The 22,571-nt window shown below is 32.2% G+C and overlaps 1 protein-coding gene across 5 annotated transcripts in view; it reads left to right on the top strand.

Annotated features, from left to right (window-relative positions):
* The first annotated feature begins 2,173 nt into the window (after nucleotides 1-2,173).
* The window catches only part of LOC143239199 (uncharacterized), a 40,730-nt gene continuing 20,332 nt past the window's right edge, over nucleotides 2,174-22,571 (top strand). For 3 of the 5 annotated variants that reach the window (XM_076480088.1, XM_076480089.1, XM_076480087.1), the window contains exons 1-5: nucleotides 2,174-2,261; nucleotides 5,315-5,399; nucleotides 6,665-6,730; nucleotides 11,964-12,089; nucleotides 17,335-17,542. In XM_076480088.1, coding sequence (XP_076336203.1) covers nucleotides 2,245-2,261; nucleotides 5,315-5,399; nucleotides 6,665-6,730; nucleotides 11,964-12,089; nucleotides 17,335-17,542 — 502 coding nt within the window. In that variant the 5' untranslated portion in view covers nucleotides 2,174-2,244. Of the gene's footprint in view, nucleotides 2,262-5,314; nucleotides 5,400-6,664; nucleotides 6,731-10,198; nucleotides 10,375-11,963; nucleotides 12,090-17,334; nucleotides 17,543-22,571 lie in introns of those variants that run through there. The other 2 variants (XM_076480090.1, XM_076480092.1) reach the window with 2 other exon arrangements.

Below are 22,571 nucleotides of genomic sequence, written 5' to 3'. Positions count from 1 at the left end.
CTACAGAAGAATTAGGACATTGACACACAAGTTTATGTTGGGAAGCTAGATACCTTGATTCAATCTTTCAACTCACAGTTTCATGACTTTGATCAACGCAGATTGTTGATGAAACTTTTTGCTGATACGTTCAGTGTGTCAGTGGATGACTTGTCAGCAGAATATCAGCTGGAACTTACTGATCTCCAGGCATCTGATGAACTACGTGCTATTTACCGAGAAAACAGTTTGCTTGACTTCTACAAAACGTTGCCTGATACATCTGCTAATCTGAAAGAGAACGCACTTGTGCATACCAACATGTTTGGCAGCACGTACTGCTGCAAACAGGCTTTCTCGCATATGAAATTGAACAAAAGTAACACTCGCAATCAGCTGACTGATGATCATCTGGAAGTAGTCTTGCGTCTTTCAACGTCAAACATCAAGCCGGACATTTCTAAGCTCGTAGATGACATGCAGCACCATCCATCGCACTGACTTTGTGACAGTTGACGCATCATATCATTTCTTAGAATAATGTGGAAACTCTTTGATGTAATCGTTATTTGTGTGTTCTTAAATGTGATGTCCATCTTGTATGAAACAACTGTGGGACGATTTTAATCTTCACTTTTTTGTGGCCACAAACAGACTTATCGTAACCGTTGGGGGCCACAAAAAAGTGAAGATTAAAATCGTCCCACAGTTGTTGGATGAATTTTGTTCTTCATATTATTTTTGTTTCACAAGTCTACAGAAAAACTGACTTTGAATATTGCATCCAAACCTGGACGTGCATGCTAAAAAATTCCTGCCCCGGTCATAAAACTATATTTATGTTGGTTTTTGAAAGATAATGGAGGATTTTATCAATTTTTTTCATCGCTTCTGGTAAAAGTTCTCTTCAAAGCCATTTAAGCACCTACAGCAAAAACGGTCAGATATACTCCACAAAAATCTATGCATAGCTACTATACAAACTCCTGCAAGGGCTGCAGTGATATTTTTAAGTTCATTGTTAAAAGCCGAGATTTCCACTCTCTAAAATTTTCTAAGTTGTTACTCGCAACCAATATAAGCTCCTTAAAGACATTCAATCATCTAAGAAATTTAGAAGCCAAGTAAGTACCGTTATACTTGTCGGAAATACTTCATTTTATTAGAATAAATATGTATATTTATAACAATGTCTCCAGCCTTGTTATTATTAACAATAGTTTTACAAGTCGCTGCAGAAAGATTACTTATAAGTTTAAAGAAAAAACTTATTTTTTTAATACTTAATAGTTTTTAATATATCAATTTCAGTTCTGAGGTAATGTTTAAAAGACCAACTTAATATGATGACGAATGGGTTATTGCGACAGTTAATCATAAGTTAACGTACGCCCCCAGTGGCAGTGGAATGTCTGTGTATGCAGACTCGATGTTAGACACTGAATTTCAATACTCGTGGTGGACAGAGCACAGATAGCTCATAGCTTTGTGCTTAATTCTAAACAAACAAGGTCAAAGTAACTTCAGGTATAGAATAAATGTTGCTTAACTAACACAAATTAGAACGAACTCTATGTCAGGCGAATTGTTTGTTTGTCTGTTTTAAAAATTTCGCGCAAAGCTACACGAGAGCTATCTGCACCAGCCATCCCTACTTTTGCAGTGTAAGGCTAGAAGGAAGGCAGCTAGTCATCACCACCCACCGCCAACTCTTGGGCTACTCTTTTACCAACGAATAGTGCGATTGACCGTCACATTATAACGCCCCCACGGCTGAAAGGGCGAGCATGTTTGGTGTGATGGAGATTCGAACCCCTGACATAATTTTCGTTCTCTTAAATATGCTATTATTCTGTCACTTTTACCTACAGTTTTTCTTTCTGCAGGGTAAACTTGAGCGAGGTTATATTAAAATTAACAAAATTGTTCAGAAACAAATTCAAAAATGATTACTTTACCAGCCACTCATAATAATAAAAAAGAAATGGACGCTTATACAAATTCGGCAATATACAATACATTATGGCTGCCGAAGGTATAAAACTTCTAATAGATAAATCACATATATATGTATGTATAAATATATTTATATATATCATTGTGTTTCTTTACGTACTTACAAATATATATTCGTGTAACGGACGAAAATAGTGACCATATTTTAAATGCTTCTCGTTTTAGGGTATAATAAAACGTAATTTAAAAATCAAACTATATGTGTACTGTTATATAATGTTGTAGGTGGCATAAGCAGTTGAAAACAAAATGGAGCCCAAAAAGCAGTGAGTAAATTGTTAATTTTTACTATTTTTAGTTTTATGGAACTTGAAGTTCAGTATCAGTTTTGTTAAGGTTCTTAGAGTCATAGCTCATATTGCTATTCCAATTATTTGATAACAAAATAAGATATTTACATTATATATAATTTTGTGCTCAAATATAATTTTATTGTTATTGTTTTAAAATGCTATAGACTGTAGTTTAATTTGTTAAGTTAAAATTTAAACAGCTGAACATCTTTTCAGGTTTGTAAAAAAATTAACTATTACTTAAATTGAAGCTGGTTTCACTTTTAACTGTTTTATGCTCAAAGCAAATAATTTTTTTACAGTCAGTATCAACGTATCAGTGCACTAAATATAATTAATATATTATTCAAATACTCGAGAGGCGTTCAGTATAATGCATATCTCCGCCAGTTAGCATTGATCATATTCGACTCTCAAAAAATATGAAAATGTGTCCATGTGTCTTTCATTATCAATGGGCACAGACAATTTTCGACAGGACACTAACTCAATGAAGTATAAAATCTGATCAATTTTGACTGAATTACAGAGCTTTAATTATTAACATTTTAAATTTAATATACGTTTTAGGCTGGCATCACTTATTAAGAGGCATCTTAAAGTTTTCATAAGTAGCATTACCTCAGTTGGTGTCTGTAATGAGTAACAGCCTGTGGAGAGTATTAAATTTTATTAAAATGACACATTTTAACATATGGATAACAAGGGAATTCTTGGTTCTCCAACAGTTCAAGAATGTCCTTGGACATCCACTTTTGAGAAAAGTAAAAAAAATCAAATCAACCCTTTATATTTGAGGAAATCACTGAATCCTTCCATACACTCTTCTGAGGTGCTGACCTCCATTACTGCTGAGAGTAATTCATTCTGTAAGCCAGTGGTTCCCAACCAGGGGTGCGAGATAATGTTCCAGGGGGTGTGAGATAACATTTGTTTTGGCTATCTTCACCTTTATTCTCAAATAAATAATTACTGTAAGGGGTGTGAGAACATATTAACATTTTTTTAGGGGTGCGGGGCATAAAAAAGGTTAGGAACTACTGCTGTAAGCTCACCATTCAGTTGGTGAAAGAAAACTTTAACTGAAGCCTAGCATATCTTTGTTTTTACATATATATTTTCTCTAGCCTGTCTTTGTTTTTTCCAAATTTTAATCTTGTGCCCTTTCATCTTTACTTCACAGCAAAGAAATCAGAGGTTTTTTTATCCTATCAACCCTCTGGGTAAACTTTTAAACTTCAATAAGATTACCTCTTACCCTTCTTTACCCAAGAGGAAATAGGGTAGTAGATCTTAACCAATCTGCATAAAATAGCCCTTGCATTTTTGAAATCATATTAGTAGCCATCCTCTGAACCCTTTTCCTTTCTCTCATCTAAACAGATCCAGAACAATATCTCACCAGTGTCACACCTCCATGATTACTGACTCTTGCTTTCAAACAAACTAACTTTTGACGTTGCATTCATATCCATAAATACAGAATTTTGTAAAAATTCTTCATTACTTTGATAAAACATAAGATGCATACTTTGTGAAAAGTTATAACAATAAGACTTGAATGCAGTAATCAAATGAAGTCGACCACCAAAATTTCTCTAATTTTTTATAAGTATTCAATAAGTTTTTGAATGATGTTTCAGTTGCAGGCAATTGCTCTAAATTTTTCTTTATATTAATTGAATTGTCATATATTTGTTTTGTGTTCTGACAAAATTGTTTGTTTTTGTATATGCCTTCTGTATTTTTCAATCATTTTTGAAAATTTTTAGTCTCTTGTATTCAACTGAAAAATGTGTTTGACAGTTTTTTTATTGAAATAGAACCAATTCTTTTTACTTAGACACCAATTTTATGGAATTAAGTGCCACATTTTTTTGCCACATGTAATTTCTCATCTTGAAAAATACAAGCTATAATTACTGAATTACTTACCTAATTAGATTCTCACTTTGAAACAAACAAACCTAAAATTCCAAACAAACTTTCAAGATGTTTTCAGAAAAAGCAATAAAAAATAAATGAAAATATAGACTATATAAAAAAATACTTGAGTGAGACACTGCCCCTTTTTTCCAAAACCTGGTGAAACAATGTCCATATACCCATCTAAATGCCTTACAGTGTAGCTAGTTAGTTGTCTTTTAACCCCTTTTATGTGATTTTGATAGCTAATCCTCTATATGATATCTTATTAAAATTATTTGTAAGTCTATGTATACAAATCTCCACCCTTTCCATTATCTGGATAATAAGTAATGTCTTTGAAGAAAGTTAACAGATTACTAAAGCAAGACTTCTCTTTAGTGAATCCATGTTAGCTCTAAAGTGACAATTTGTGTGTGTGTGTAGCTGTGCAAGAGTGCTTGCTGATAGGAAGATAGTTGTGTGTCTTGATTCCAGTTCTAATAATTAGAAAAAGTACTTTTTCATTTCACATTCTGAGTCAAATATTTTACAAGAGTTAAAGAAATATGTGAGTAGTAAAACCCAAAATGCATGGTTTAATTAATCACATCAGTAGCAATACTGAAGCTAGATATATGTAATGCGGTAACTCTTAATAGACTGGAAACTTGGAGTATCTTTATTCCACATACATTAAATAAAAATTATGCCCAGTGATCTTGCACTTACAATGATCTCCTGCTGTAATTCTGAGTGTAAAGACTAAATCAGCAAAATAGTAGGTAAATTTGATAAGTTTTTCCTATCAAAGTATGTTTAAACATTGGTATTGAATTTGTTGATATACAAAATACATTATCATTGGTTTTATGTAAAATTATCAAGAACTTTATTATGCAGTTTATAAGAAAAATTAAAGCATCTGTATTTCACTATTAATAGGACTAGAAGCTAAAAGGATTAGCCTAAAACTATACCATGTCAGAACATTTTGTACATATTAGTTGACTTTATGAAAATTTGAACTTACTAATATATTGTAATTGAGCATAAACATTTGATTATTCATAATGTTAAAATTAGTTTAAGTGTATGCACTTTTTAACATTTTTTTATAGGTATGGTCTTATTATTCCCAAAAAAGCACAGAAATCCCAAGCGGCTTTGAAAACTTCTGTATTTGACAGTGAAAGTGAGGAAGAGGTAAGACATGTCTGTATACTGTGTACATGCAATCACAATGACCTGGAAATAATGATACAGCTGTTAAGTTTCTTTGTTCTTTCTCTTGTTGTTGAATAATAAATCTCATTATTACATTGTTAGGTAGCTGCTAGTTTGAAGATTTTATGTGTGCGCTTATTTAAATATTTCTTTCTTTTGATATAAAAATATCTGTATAGTAATGAGAGATCATTTTTAGTTTAGTAATGTTTCAATCTAGACAACTTTACTTCAGTGCAAATTTATTTATCCATTTTGATATAAGTTGTTGCTGACATTTTTTACATTGTCAAATTCAGTTTATACATAGTCTAACTGAAAAATAACTTTGTCAAAAAACAGGTTTGAATTTGATTTTCCAAAGCTTTTGATATATTACTCATAATATTAAAATTTTTATTGTTTAATTAAGTCTTTGCATTTGAGCCCATTTCTTTGAAATATTCACTTAAACAATGCAGTGTATACGAGTTTTGAGCTAAAGTCCAAATTGACCAGGAAAATAAAAATAAAACCTGTGTTAATTATGACTACTGATACAGAACCGTAAAATATGAATACATATCCCATTGCAATTTAATTTTGAAACAATAATCTAGTCTGCTACAACATTATAAGTACACTGAAAGATAGAATGTATTCCTAAAGCAATAAATACAGTAATATGTCGGGCTTTAATTGTCGCATTCCATCGGTTAATTTTTAATTTTTGGGGGGAATCCATGAAATCTTCTATCATTCATGTTTGGTAGGATGCTTGTTGAAGTAGCTAATTTAACCTTTCAGATACTTTTCTTTAGCTTCAATTAGTAGACATTCCCCTTACAAGTTAAAGTTAAGTAGCAAATTCTCAAACAAATCTCCTTGGAAACTAAAAACCACTGCAATTTCTTGTGATACTTTTCTGATATGGTACTTTATTCCTTTTTCACAAAAAGCTTTCTTGCCTTTTACTCTGTCTGTAAAAACAAATTTTTGCTTACCACTAGTCTTGTTGCTACCACTTATTACTATATACTAACGTGCAAATTATCCTGCAGCAACTGATGCATTTTTGTTTTTTTACTCAGAGAATGCTGTAATGTCATTGAGCAATATATAATAATTGTTTCTTTATTTTGTATTTATAAGATGTTGCAATTTTCTTGAACAATCTGTAAGAATTGTTTCTTTTTGTTTATTTGTTGTTCTTTTTACTCATAGGAATAGTAAGAATTGCTTGTTTTTTGTTTTTTAATTTATAGGATGCTACAGTGTCCCTTGAACAAACAATTAAGAAGGAATCATTCAAGAATAGAATTAAAAAACAGGTAAAGTGTTCCTATATTCTTTCTTTGCATATAAGATTGTAGAATGTAAGTGAAGCCATAACACAACTTCAGTCCACCATACAGGCTTAAATTTCTAAATCTTGTTCAGCTGAAGCATACATTTTGGTTCTTCTGACTTAGTAGTTTCTGATGATACACAAGACATTTACCTGATTTAAGGTGACTTATCTTTATACCTAAAGTGTTTTGCTAAAATCTAGCAATTTGTACATGGAGAAACATAATGTTAAAATGGATTCTATAGTGAATGATAAGAATGCTCTTGGATGTACAGATTGTGGTGAAGTATTGCATTAAAATCAGTTTGTGGGTGTACAAAATTGAGCCTTGAAAAATGACAAAATAAAGAAACTTCCTGTATCAGAAGTTTTCTGGAAGTTTCTGTTGTCTGAAAATCCAAAAATCATAGACTATCAAAAAGATCCAATTATGACAATATAGATCTACAAAGACACTAGAAAAGGCCTGATTACAATACTTAATATTTGTGTCTTATTCATTTCTCTTTCAATTAATGTTTAGCTGGCAATTTTGCATCTTTATTCAACTAATATTTGATGCCTTATTTCTTGGAAGTTTTGTTACACTGAAAAAAAAAAGCCCAAACCATGCAAATGGTACATAGTATCTTAAGGAAACAAACAGTCAATGACCTCTAAGACATTGAAGCAAAACAGTGATCTTGTCCACTCACACTTGATGTTTTCATTCTAACTTGCTTGATCTGCCCACTGAGTACAGTAAAGTACAACCTGTAGTAAGACGAGAGTTGCATCAGAATTGTTAGCACACTACTATATTGTATTATATACACAATGCCTAGGCATTGCACACTTACACAAACACACTGCTGATATTTTATTGTTGTACATTCTTGCAGTTTGTACTGACCTGAAGAGAAGCTAAGCTAGCCTTATTTTATTTGTTTTTATTCCAGTTTATACTGATAAAAAATTTCATAAAATTTTGTTTGCAGTTATCATCATTATGCTCTATTAAATTTATGGATCTTATTATTTTTTTCATGGTAGACAGGCCTTCTGTATTTCATACACTCAACTAGACAAATTTATCTCATGTTAACTTTAAGCTTATATAAATGTCATTGAAAAGGGGATCAGTATTTCCGCCATGATAATTAATATTAAAAATTTTTAGTTTGGTTTTGTAAATTTGAGTTTTAATTCCTACCAGTGGTTTTTGAGTAAGAAGATGAGAAGCCATGTTTTATTGATGTAAGGATCTACACTAGAAAGTAATTTCACTAAATATCTCTTTCGTGACTAATAGCTCGTTTTCTGAAGTATTCATTTAAAAGAACTAAATGCTTTATGATATACTTTTACACATGCATGTATATTTCAATCAAATATTTATATGATATTAATCTTAGCTTATTACAACTACAACTGCATTTTTATGCATTACCAGAAATTGTTACTGTGTAGTAACTTCTGTTAGGGTTAAAATACAGACATACCGATGTTGAAGGTATTTCAGTTATACAGTGGTGTCTCGGTTCTCGAACAACTCCCTTCTCGAACAATTCGGTTTTCGAACATAGTGTTTGAGAAAAAAATGTCTCGGTTGTTAAACATAAACTCGGTTCCCGAACCTCCGAAATAACCCGACTGATGACCTGAACGACCCTTCGACCATTTTCGGCCCACATCATGCTTGCCCAAAACATTTTACCCGCACCTGTCACTCAGTCCACAACCCTGCTAAAATCTGCTGTGAATGTACTCGTTTTTCTTTTTTATTGTTGTTGTTCTAAATATTCTGATTAAATAAGCCACCATGGGGTCAAGAAGGATAATTAAAGCAGCAAACCAAAAAGAAAAGTTGTTAGAGCCACAATAGAGGTGAAAAAAGATCTCATAGCGAAGTGTGAGAGTGGTGTTCGCGTGTCTCACTTTGCTACACAGTTTGGTATGGCGAAGTCTACAGTCTGCACCATACTGAAAAATAAAGAGGTCATCAAAAGAGCTGATGTTGCAAAAGGAGTGACAGTGCTTACGAAACAAATATCACAAACAATGGAAGAGGTGGAAAAACTGTTGTTGATTTGGGTAAACAAAAAATAGTTAGCTGGTGGTAGCATTTCTGAGACCATCATTTGTGATGACCTTCTGAAAAATACCCCTAGAATGAGTGCTGATACAAGTGATGCCTTTAAGGCTAGTAGGGGGTGGTTTGAAAAATTTAGGAAGAGAAGTGGCATACATAGTGTGGTGAGACATGGGGAGGGTGCCAGTTCTAACAAAGACGCTGCTGATAAATTTGTAAGGGAATTTAATGACTATTTAGAAGCTGAGGATTTCATTCCCCAACAAGTGTTCAACTGTGATGAGATAGGCCTGTTTTGGAAGAAAATGCCAAAGAGGACCTACATCACCAAGGAGAAGTCATTGCTAGGACACAAGCCAATGAAGGACAGGCTAACTCTGTTGTTATGTAGTAATGCAAGTGGGGACTTAAAAGTTAAGCCTTTGCTTGTGTACCATTCTGAGAACCTGAGGGTTTTTTAAGAAAACTGATGTCTTGAAATGTAAACTAAATGTCATGTGGAGGGCTAATAGTAAAGCATGGGCAACCAGGCAATTTTTTATGGAATGGGTTTATGAAGTGTTTGCCCCAAGTGTAAAGAATTACCTCACGGAAAAACAGTTGCCACTCAAGGCCCTTCTTGTGATGGACAATGCACCTGCTTACCCACCAGGCTTGGAGGACAGGTTGGTGAAGGAGTACAGTTTCATTATGGTGAAGCTCTTGCTCCCTAACATGACTCCTCTCATTCAGTCCATGGACCAGCAGGTCATATCGAACTTTAAGAAACTCTACACCAAAGCACTGTTTCAAAGGTGCTTTGAAGTGACCTCTGACACAGAGTTAACCGTCAGAGAATTCTGGAAAAATCACTTTAATATCCTCCATTGCTTAAGGGTCATAGACAAAGCCTGAGGGAAGTGTCTTTGAGGACCATGAACTCAGCCTGGAAGAAGTTGTGGCCAGACTCAGTAGCAGATAGAGACTTTGAAGGCTTTGAGGCTGAGCCTGTTGTCGAGGATATTGTCTCACCAGGCAAGTGTATGGGCTTGAATGTGAGTGGTGATGATGTGGAAGAGTTGGTGGAAGACCACAATACTGAGCTCACCACGGAAGAACTCCAAGACCTTCAGAAGGAGCAGCAACAGAAGGCTACTGAGGAAGTGTCTTCAGATGAGGAGGAGGGAAGGGAGGATGTTCATAGTTCATTAATCAAGGAAATGTGTGAAAAATGGGGAGAGTTACAAAGTTTTGTGGAAAAATTTCACCCTGACAAAGCTGCAGCAAACTGCAGTATAAACCTTTTCAATGACAATGCTATGTTTTACTTCAGAAACATTTTAAAATGCAGGCAGAAACAAACCTCATTAGACAAGTTTTTATTGAGAAATAGGTCCAGTGAATCTCAAGCAGGTTGTTGCAGTGCAAAGAGACAGAAAAGAGAAACAACCTCAGAAGGAGAGTTACCTGACGTTTTTTGTGGAAGGTGAGTCCCCTTCCAAACAGTAATAACCATCCTACTCTCCACGTTCCTCACCACCTTTCACTTATGCCATCAGCTCTCCTCAGCACAGGTAAAGTTTCATTTATTGTTTTTTTATTGTCTTCATAGATTTTGTGGCTGATTTATGCATGTAATTATTATTATACAGGTATAAATAAGCAATATTTTTACTTAAAATGCTTCATAATGCATAATTTTTGAAGGTCTGAAATGAATTAATTTAATTTACAGTATATTTTATGTGAAAAATTGATTTGGTTTTTGAACAGGCTTCTGGAATGGATTAAGTTCGAGAACTGAGGTACCACTGTATATATATTGAGGAATTGAAATGTTACTCAATCTTTCTACTGCTTTGTATTAACCTGGCATCCTATGATTATAAGAAATCTACCAAAGTGTTTTTTAATTCTTAATATCAAACTTTTCTTATAACATTAATTTAACTGTATTTAATCATCATTTTTTGATATGTAAACTATATATTAGTTGTTCTGAAAACCTCATCTTTTTTAAGACAAAGCTTTTATTTTCAAAGTGTAATAACTTAATCACTAGTATCATCAGTAATAGTTTCTTAACTATAATTATTATATTTCTTTTCTTGTTGCTGTTCATTTTAAGATTTTAACTAGCTTTGGTATTCCTTATGATTCCAGTTTAATAATTGTCTCAAGGGTTAAGCATGTCCAGTGCAGGGGTTGGCAACCTGTGACTTTGGCCACCTGCTTTGTCCTGATTTTAGCATTCTAAATCCAAAGACTTACCACTGTCTTCTTTTTTGAAGGGTTCTGACCCATGGTCTAGTAGTTAGCATGCTAGGATGTAGATCAGAAAATCCAAGGCTGCAGCTCTGATATTGTCACTGAATACACTCATATGGGTTAAATTACACCCTTTTCTTGAATCCTATAAAATTCACACATAGAAAATAATAATTTTATCAATACTTGATTACACACAACATCAGACAATATCCATAATGGCAAAACTTGTGCAATAATTTCATATAATAACTAAATGTCACTTAATAAATGTTTATTCTCTCAAACTTTATGTAAGAAATGAAAATTACAGAATAATATTTTGACATTCTAGTGTAAAACAGTGGATTATTACTCACCATTTAATGAACAAGGTTTAAGAAGTTTAATTTGCCTCAAAAATTAAAAAAGGAATAAGTAAATTGAAGCTTTACTCTGTATTTATAAAAAGTTATTTAAGACAAATCTTATTTTGTTCAAGTATCATTTAACTTGAATAACACACAGATGGATAATTGTGCATGTAGGTAAACTTAGTCTTACACTATCAAAAAATCCATAGTTTTTTTATCCGTTATGGAGATATGTTTCTGTTTCTACATAAAAGTTCAGCTTCATTTCAGTTATGCACAGTCCTTGAGATAAGCATTTCCTTGTTTGTCTTAAATTAGCCAGATGCTTTATTTTATTTGCTAAATGTAGTCAATATTTAAAATTTGCTAATTATTTTTACTTTTAAAACTACTTTCTAGTTATCAAAGATATATAAAATACAGTTTTTGAACTTTAAAGTAAAAAGAATACCAATAATAATTAAAATATGAAAAACAAAAGCTTGAATGTAAATAATTGTTTGGTTTACTGGTTATTTTATTTTTTAAATTTAATTATAAAGACACAACTAGAAATGAAAAAAGCTATAGATGAAGACCCTACAGTTTACGAGTATGACAACATATATGAAGACATTCATAGGAAGAAAGAATCAGCCAAACAGGCATCCAGTTCTGATGCTCTTAAGGTAATTCTAATATTAATTAACACAAATTTATGTTAAAATACTCTCTCAGTATACAGTTGATGATTGATTCATTTAACAAGTTTTATGAACCAAGAAATTCAATATGTGAGACAAGTTTTTTAAGTTGTTGTTTTGAATTAAGCACAAAGCTACATAATGGGCTATCTGTGCTTTGCCAACCACGGGTATCTAAACCCGGTTTTCAGCGTTGTAAGTCCACAGACATACCACTGAGCCACTTGGGGGCAGGTTCTTTTAATTTCCTTTTTATATTTTACTCTCTCACCAGTGTGTTTAAGTTGTAAAAACTTAAACTGCTTTGAAAATAAAACGAGTTGTAAATAAAATATTTTAAATAATAAGTTCTCCAAAGTTACTATCATGATATAATAGGACCCAGCATGGCCAGGTGATTAAGGCACTCGACTCCTAATCTGAGAGTTGTGGGTCAGATCCCTGTCACAACAAACATGCTTGCTCTTTCAGCTGTGGAGGTGTTATAATGTGATGGTCAATACCACTATTCATTGGTAAAAGAGTAGCCTAAGAGTTGGCAGTGGGTGGTGATGACTAGCTGCCTTCCCTGTAGTCTTACACTGCTAAATTAGGGATGGCTGGTGCAGATAGCCCTCATGTAGCTTTGTGCAAAATTCAAAAACAAACAGTGATGCAATAGAACTGGGATAACCTAGTCATAATACAAATATTCTTATAATTTATTTCATCACAATTGTAGAAGAAACTATTGCTGATCTTTACAGACAGTAACAATCTGTTGAAGGGTTATTCCATGTCAAATCATCCAGGGGGCTGCAGGTGACCCCCACAGAGTGCCTTGAAAATATTCACATGTGCTCATCTACCCATATAATGAAAAATTGTCAAATATTAGATCAGTATCTCTGATACTTTCTGAATTACAGCCCTGTAAAATTTAATTAATTTTTTGTTATTTTTGGCAAATTCATTTTCGGGCAACTTTGGCTGCTTAAAGCTGCAAGAGTAATAGTGGAAGAAGGCTGAACTTTGTTACACTGACTGAATTAATCTCACAGAAATCAAAAATGGTCTCAAACCAAGTTTATCTCTGTTAGGATTTGCATAGTGAGGCTGTAAAATCACCTGAAAACCCAAAATCATAAAAAACATTGGTTTATTTAATAAGCCATAGCTCTAAGACTTAATATGATACAAAGCTGTTGTTTTTTTTCAAATTTCCTATGACATATCAGTTGATAAATCAGTAATTGTTGTCATTAAAAGTCTGTTAGATCTCCTGTAAAAAAATTTAGTTGCATGCAACTTTATGATTTAACTAAAAATAGCCCTACTTCAGGCCATAGTTTGACCATATCACCAGTTATTCAGCCTTTTCAGATTTTTGCCATACATTCTTACATCTCTAAATATGATCTTCAAAAAAATCAAGATAGTGTTCAACCTACTTTTTGAGTTGTAATTTTTTAAATTATCCTCTGACTACATGTTTTTTATTCAAAAACAAATTCAGTTCAGGTGTGTTACTGTGTGTAAATATATCCATACAATTTTGAAAAAATACCTGTCAGAATGTTATGAATCCCATTGAAATATTCTAACCAGCCTTTCACAATGTCAAATAATGAAGTTGTAAGAAACAAGAAAGAATTAATTCATTTCTGAACAAGTTTATTGGCATAACTAGTTAGATCACATGGCAATGCAAATATATTGTGTATGCAGTACAGTTATGCAGATATGGCTGAGTTTGAGATTCATAATATAATAAATACAAAGGTAAATCAGATACAAAAAGCACAGTGCTACAACAGGGGATAACTGAGAAAGATTATAGTCACACCAAACTGCAATAATCGTTTAAATGAAATGTTTCAAAAACTGCTTTGGCAATAAATTAGCCTTAACAACATCAAATAAATATTGTTTTGTTCAGACAGCTTGAATAAATTTCTGAAATTTGAGTTTGATTATGTTGAGATCACTTTGACTTAGAACATAGTGACGAGCACTACTGCCTTGCACGGTAGGTGCACTTATCAGACAAAGAATATGTTGGAAAGGAATCCAGCTTTCATCTTTACGTGACCTTGCAGGCCATGAGAACAGTTTGTTTCTTGATTTCTGCATAAATGACACCAACACATTGGAATATTCATCTGATCTATTTTTATGTTTCCCACATACCATTCATGATCGTATAAGCATGCCACATATTTCCCTGGCTGATAATTGTCATTGCTATCATTAGACCCTATTTGAACTGCTGCAGCATCACTTTCACTGCTACTACCAACAGTTACAACTGTGTACACATCATCATCTGATAGCCTTCTCATATACAATTTGTTGGTAGAATAAAGCTATGATGTGACCTAATACCTGCCACAGTTTTGAATTTTTCATAGCACTCAAGTAGATTAAACTTTACACAATTCTGCAGGACTGATTCCTGATTGACAAGAAAGAACTGAATGCCATGAATGTGGTCCTTTGCCCAATGGTACATATCAAAGACACTTATAATTGGATAATTTATAGGCAATTGAAGGCTTGCACAAGCCACCAGCCTCTTCACCGTACCCTCATCTCCATCGCATGGACTTTTCCCATGACTGGTGGCAAAAAAATGCCATTCAGCAGATAACTGATAATTTTCAAAATGGTAGCATAGCTTTGCAAGATTTTTAAATTTCTTGTATTGCGATGCTGCACCATCACTGAAATAAATAATCTTTTCTGTGTTTGGATATTTCTGTTTATCATGGCTTAGTACTGTGGTAATAAAAGCATGAACAGCTACTGTGTCGTGTTTCAGACAATCTGACAGAACACACATGCTAACAACGCTGAAATCTTCTGAATTTGATTCTCTGAAGTACATCACAAAAGGTTGTAGTGTTGCCTGGGAATTATCCCAGTGGTGCCCCTGCACAGCATCCTGAACTATAAAGTTATAGTTTTCAGCATAGTCTAATAACATTGTAGCTGTGAAGATCATGTTCAGAGATGTAAGAATATATGGTAAAGGCTGATCAGAATATTTCAATGGGATTCATAACTTTTTCAAAATTGTATGGATATATTTGCACACAGTAACACACCTGAATTGAAGTTTTTTTTTCAAGTAAAAAACGTGTGGTCAGGGGATACTTTAAAAAATTATAACTCAAAAAGTAGGTTGAACACTATCTTGATTTTTTTTGTAGATCATATTCAGAGATGTAAGAATATATGGTAAAAATCTGAAAAGGCTGAATAACTGGTGACATGGTCAAACTGTGGCCTGAAGTAGAGCTATTTTTAGCTAAATCATAAAAAGTTACATGCAACTAAATTTTTTTACAGGAGATCTAACAGATTTTTAATTACAACAATTGCTGACTTATCAACTGATATGTTATAGGAATTTTGAAAAAAAATCATCTTTGTATCATATTAAGACTTAGAGCTATGGCTTATTAAATAAAACAATGTTTTTTTATGATTTTGGGTTTTCAGGCAATTTTACAGCCTCACTATGAAAATCCTAAGAGAGATAAACTTGGTTTGAGACCATTTTTGAATTCTGTGAGATTAATTCAGTCAGTGTAGCAAAGTTCAACCTTCTACCACCATTACTCTTATAGCTTTAAACAAAGTTGCTCGAAAATGAATTTGCCAAAAATAAGAAAAAATTAATTAAATTTTACAGGGCTGTAAATCAGAAACAATTAGAGATATTGATCTAATCTTTGGCAGTTGTTCATTATATGGGTAGATGAGCACATGTGAATTTTTTCAAGGCATTATGAGGGGTCACCTGGAAAAGTTTCCAAAACCTGGATTATTTGGCATGGAATGATCCAAAAGATATTACAGGTTTATATGTTAGTACTGTATCATAGCTTTCTGCACTGTAAGTGGCTGTGACAAAGAAGTTAAATACATCTGTCCATAATAAAAGACATAAAAAGGTTGTTGAAAGAATAAAAGTTCACATTTGAATGAATATGTTTCATAATAAAAATATTAAAGTAAGGAAAAGTATAATCTTACAATAATTTTGATAATAAATTTAATTGCCAAAAAAATGACTGTTTTAGATTTGTTTCCAGTTGTCAACTTATATGGTTTGCTATTTAAAGTAATTATTTTTTTTCCTAAGCTGAATAACTGTGAGTCATTAATTTCATGTTCTATTTGAAGAAATTTGAGTTGCACTATATTTTACTTGAAAGAGAACATTTTAGAGGTGATACAAATAATATTTTGTAAATAAAAGACATTCCTGTAAAGTATTGGCTTCCAGTAATTACATGTATATATTTATACAAAAAAATTAAAGATTGTATGGTATAGTTTCTTCTAAAATTTTAAGAGTTTTATACAGAAAAGTTTAACTTAGCAGTATTTTTATATGCAATAACTTGAAATAAATATCAGTGTTTAAATTTATAATGGAAACTTTGTAGTTATGAATATGGGGAAACATGTGCTCATCTTTGCTAAATTGTTTCACAGTAGATTATCAAAACTAAGGTTTAGGTGCATAGAAAATGACAAAACGTTGAGTCTCAGTTGATATAATTTAACAGAATGAATCCTAAATAACAAATGATAATTTCCAAATGGCAGCATATGTTCAGTTATGTTCTTCATTACCACTTCAATCATAGATGTGTTTAAAATGTTAAATCCTGTAGCTTTATTACATTTTCAAATAATCTGTTTGCAATGCTTGAATCCAAAAACTTGTATATATCTGTTTACTTTTAAAAATCAAGGTATTGTTAAATATTTATTACATCCTGCTATATCCATACAGACATTTCTTAGATGGTATATTAAAGATACATTCACACTAATGTTTTGTAACTGAGGTTAACATCCATATGCATATACTGCATAGAGTTACACACTGACATTTTGGCTTTAGAATAGGACATGCTAGCTGGAAAAATCTCTTATACTAGCTGAATCTTTGTATGAAGTACATAGGCAAGAGACAGCAATACAGAATCAGCTTATTATAGTTTTATCACTAACTTTAATGTATTTTTATTTTGGGAAAATAATATTATTATGGAGAGGAAGACAAGAACCTTATTTTGTTTAGTTTGTATGTAAGATAATTACCATTTGAAAGAAAGTAGAATAAAAAGTCTAGGGCAAACTAGTGACAGAAATGTGTGGTTTATACACGTGTGTGTGTATGTGTTGATTTTTTTTTAACCTGTTACTTGTTTCTATTTTCTAATGCTGTCAGCCTAAATACATCCAGAGTCTCTTGAAAGCAGCTGAAAGAAGAAAAAAAGAAACTGAAAGAAGAATGGAAAAAAAGATTCAGAAGGAAAGAGAAGCTGAAGGAGAGACTTTCAAAGATAAGGAAGCATTTGTGACATCTGCATATAAAAAGAAGATGCAAGAACTTCAGGAGGAAGAAGAGAGAGAACAAAGAGAAAAGCAGTTAGAAGGTAAGTGTTTGAAAAACATGTATACCTTGTTTTTATAGCTGTTTAGGCATACAAGCTGAAGTTTTCAAATTTATGGTTAATTTGTTTTTAATTGTTTAACCCAATTGCTACAGGTATCCTTTACTGCTCATGACACAAAGTTTTAGTGTTTTATACTCAAACATTTATTAAACTACTTTTGTGATTATGCTATGTGAATTAAAATAGCATAAAATCTTAGCTAATAAACCATATTTTAATAGTATATAAGTTTTAAGTTCTTAATTCTACCATAAAATAATTAAAAATATCCTGAATTTCCCATAGTGTGACAGACGTAACACATTTTATCTTAAAATGTCATCTTCCCTTTTTTATCTGCTACCCCTTTAGGAGGTATGAAATTAAATATAAATTACTCTCTATCAAATCATCATTGCTTAGACAAACCATATTTTTTGTAGTCTTCGAATCGTTTTGGTTACAGAGCTATTGAATAGAAAATTAGACCCCTCTTACCACACATACCTGTCATATCTTCTCATTCCTAGTTTAATAGTTCTCTCTATTATGTTTAATTATGTATTATCTATAATCAATCAAAAAACAAGGTTTCCATCTATCAAATAACATATTGTATTATGAACAGTTAAGTGTTTAAATGTCAGTTTCACACAGAATACCAACATTGTTCTTGTGAGAACATTAATGACTAACTTACATGAATTTGTAACAACTCTTGTTGCATAGTTATAATAGTGCAAATATTATTTAGATAGTTCAAATGGCAGTAAAACAATTTTAAATATATGTATAATATTATGAACTTGGAAGTACCTAGGATAAATGAATGTAGTTTCACGTTACAATTTGAAGTAATTCTAGAAAGAAAAAAGGATAATTCAAATTTATTTTAATTTTGTTTGATGATTATAAGGTTGGTCAAATTGACCAATTCCATTTTTAGGTAGGATAGAGAAAATAACAGTTAAATTATAAAGGAGATTTTAGAGGTTACGCAAGGGAAATTTGAAATTTTTGAAATGACAAAAATATTTTTAACTTTAACATGAAAATTACATTGTGCACAGATTTGAAAATGAACACTCAGTAAAGTTGTGGACAGATTTTTATTGTAAAAAAATACTTCACAAAAAATGCAATTTTTTATATGTGAACCTCATGATGTTAACTGAAAGAATGTCAAATATTGTAAAGATATACACACTATACTGAAAATTAGAACTGTTAAATCTAAAAAATTTAAACAAGTACAGAGAGGTCATATGGTCAGTCAGCTTGACTGAGCACATGTTGAAAGAGTTAACTGAGACGTCAAAAAAGGTGCATGTATTCTAGTTTCTTTTTTAAATCAGTTAGAGTCACCTCTGAAATACTAAAAGCATCTATTTGTTGATTTACTGTAATACTGTCAATAGTCACTTGGCTCAAAGTTCTGAATGTCAGAGATGAATTGCAGAGCATTCACCACTTTAACATAATTATCCACTTCCCACCTTTCATGTGACTTATTTTCCAAGCATCAGGATATCTTGTATATGCTCTGTTTTTCCACCATAATTCAGACTTCCATATTGACAGTTATGCTTTACCTTTTCTATGAATTCTGAGGTCAAAATTAATTCTGATGTTAAAGCTTCAACAAGTACTTGGAAATCTACTTGTTCTTTATAGACCTTACTTTATGCAGTCTGTTTCTAGAACACAGAGAGATCTGTTGGCTGTATTGTTAGCAGTCATTGATCAACAAATTTATGTTTCAAGTGGAAAACTATCTGTCGGCATCTTAAACAGATTTCATGATTATGTGGATGTTCAAATTTATGGAACACACTATTTTCTCATGGCTTTGAAGATCAGTTTTTTCTCAAACCTAATTAACTTTAGTGTGTGCTAGCTCTAATCTTGATTTTAGAAATTAGCAAAATGTTAATAATTATTGTATTTGATGCATTAATCATGTGAATGACTTTTTATTGGGTGTCTTCTACTACTCATCTCTTCTCCAGTTCTTGACCATCAGATTGTTATTAAATGAGAGTCTTCCACATGGTCTTCTGCTTTAATGCACTATAATATTTTTGCCTTGCACACTGTGATTTGTTTTAGTTTGAGTCTTATATTGCACAAATATTAGCTATTCATAAACTTTTATTTACCACAGATTGCCTTCTCTTTAGCTTCAGGATTCTTTTCAACTCCAGTTGTGCTTCTTCAAACTATGTGGAATCTGTAACAAGTGAGTTATTCTTTGTTACCTGCTTAGCAGGCATGGTAACCCATGTGTCACTATTTCACCAACATCCCTTCACAATTACAGGAGTGTTTGGCAACATTTGTATGGATTTGTTAATTCAGGACCTTACATGCTACATATTCTTTTGCATTTGTTCTAGAGTTATTTCCATTCTATACGTGTTTGCTTCGTGACAGGATGATGCCTTCTCTTGCACATCCTTGTGTAGTATTCATGCCAATGGAGACAAGATAACCATTTCTAAAACAGGATGAGGAACACTTGCAACTTTTATTTTAATCTTTTTATCACCTCTGTATTCCAATTGCACTGCCCCCAAATAGTAGTGTCCATCCTCAAATCTGTCTGGCTGTTTTCAGTTCTTTCTAGGTGTCTGCTGATGAGGCAAGTTTCATGACTCAAGCCTGATGTATATATGGATGAATTGTGGAGGATGAGATTGCTATATATTTGTAGAGATGATCCATTTCCATCCAGTGGGATCCATAGGGTGGTGTTGCTCTCTGGCTTCAGTGCAGTCCTGTCCAGAGGATGATGTTGATTGGGGTGACAGTTCTTCATCTTGGATTCCACTTCAGGGTTATTTTACTGCCTGAAGTTGATGTTGCATAGTGGGATGCCAGTTTTAATGTGACTTGCCACATGAACACATTTCTTCCTACCATTATTCATATGTGTGGTTACTTATAGATTTGTGCACATTTACTTGTTTCATAGATCCTTTTGCAAGTATCTCTTTCTGTTCTAGATAATTTGAAGTGAAGATGGATTAAAAGTTCTATTCCCAATACCACTTGATTTTGGACTGGAGTTTCCAGGCTGCATACAGTCCATTGCACTATAGCCACTCAATACTGGTTTGGTTTCATTTTAGTTTTCTCCACATTCTTGTCTGTAGATGGTTCTTATACAGTCTTTCTTCTATTGTATTTGAGTATCTGATATACTGTTATTTGAACTTCAAACCAACCAGTTGTCTCTCCCTTTTTTGGTTGTGCTCCTTCCACTTTCTGCCTGTGTATATGACATTTGTTTCCACACTGGGTGCAGAACATACCAGGTGCAGAAATAGTGTGGTCTCTTACCTATGTTACTCTCCAAGCAGGAATCATATGTCATGAATGTTCTTCAGATGCTTTCGTAGGATTTTCATTTTTTATCCATCACATTGGTCTCTCCACCTATTCAATGTGAGAGTTCAAGACTTGTGGAATGCAAAAATAATTGTGCATATAGATGGCAGCACTGAACCAAAAAATGTATAATATTAGCAAAAGATTATACGTTTTAATTTTTAGACCTAGGTGTTGAAAATAAATATTGAATTGCAATTGTAATCAGATGAGCAACATTTAATTCTAACAAACCAAGTCAACAGTTAAAACATCAAGAATGTTAATATAAGACACAAATTATGTATCTGTTTGTGGTTACCATATGCTACTGGAAATGTCTGTCTCCAATGGTTTTGTAACTAAATATACCTAAAGATAAAATTATATAACGAGAAGGACTTTCTCATGGTTTTAAAAAACATCTAGAATAATAACTTCAGTATTTAGAAAGTGTAAGAATTCTGGAACAAAACATTATCACATTTTTTTAAATCATTATCTCATTTACAATGGCTGTTACATGCTACATAACCATATTGTGATTTTTGTTTTCATTTCTTTTGTTATTAACTTTTATTGCAACTGTGTTTGTTTCTAATAAAAATCCAATGTGTTTAGTTTGTAGTTATTATCTGTATTACAAGTGGACTTGAACACACTGCCAGAATATATATATTTTTACTAAAATTGATTAGTTTTCACTAACTGTGTTTGGAGAGAGTTTAGTGAATATATTAATCTCTTACCATAATATCCTGCATGCACATAGATTTGTCATGTTTAGTTATTTTCTATTTAATTTTTACATATATTTCCAAATCATTTGTTAGAAATTAAGAACTGCAGTGATGTATGGACTTTTTCAATAGATTATGTACATTTTTTTCAATGCATTTTTGATAATCTCATGTTAAATAGGTTTCTAAGACTTATTTCTTAACAATATATATATATATATAGCCGTAGTAGCTTGCTAATTTTAACATTTTTAGTTATTATTTTGATCATTACATGTTCATACTACTTGAAGGGGTGGTTACAAAGTTATGTAAAACACTACTTATTCAAGACAGCACATAAAATGTACTGGTATGTACTTGTCATTTCATGCATGTTTTTTTAGAATCACAGACTCTTACCTTGCATAAATAGAGTTTGTAATAAACATGTTCATGTTCATAATGTGTTGATAACAGACTGTTGTGCAGTTATTCAACTAATATGTTGTTACTTTATCAACTGAAATTAAGTATTAGAATATTAAGATCTTAATCTGTATTGAATAAAAAATAAACTTCATATGAAAAACTTAACCCTTAAATGGTGGCCATCATCAATTGATGACACTACCTACAACATCCCTACTGTGTAAGGGTTAATGCAATTTCAAAATCTTGTATCTTATGATGCTATAACAAAATGTAACAATGTGTATTAGTAAAAGGAAAGGCATTACTATTTTTTTTTTGTAAACCATAACATTTTTTTAAATTTTAAATACTATAAATATATGTAAAATAATATTGAACTTGTGATATTAATGAATTTCAGTAAGGATTGTTAAGAAAATTGTGAAACCATAACATATTAAAAGTTATGATAAGATAAATATCTAAGAATTTTTAAGACATTTTTCTTGTAAGCATGTTTTAGCAAG

Source organism: Tachypleus tridentatus, chromosome 13 (assembly GCF_004210375.1).
Source record: "Tachypleus tridentatus isolate NWPU-2018 chromosome 13, ASM421037v1, whole genome shotgun sequence".
NCBI classification, from domain to species: Eukaryota; Metazoa; Arthropoda; class Merostomata; order Xiphosura; family Limulidae; genus Tachypleus; species Tachypleus tridentatus.
This window is presented reverse-complemented; position numbering and strand designations above follow the sequence as displayed.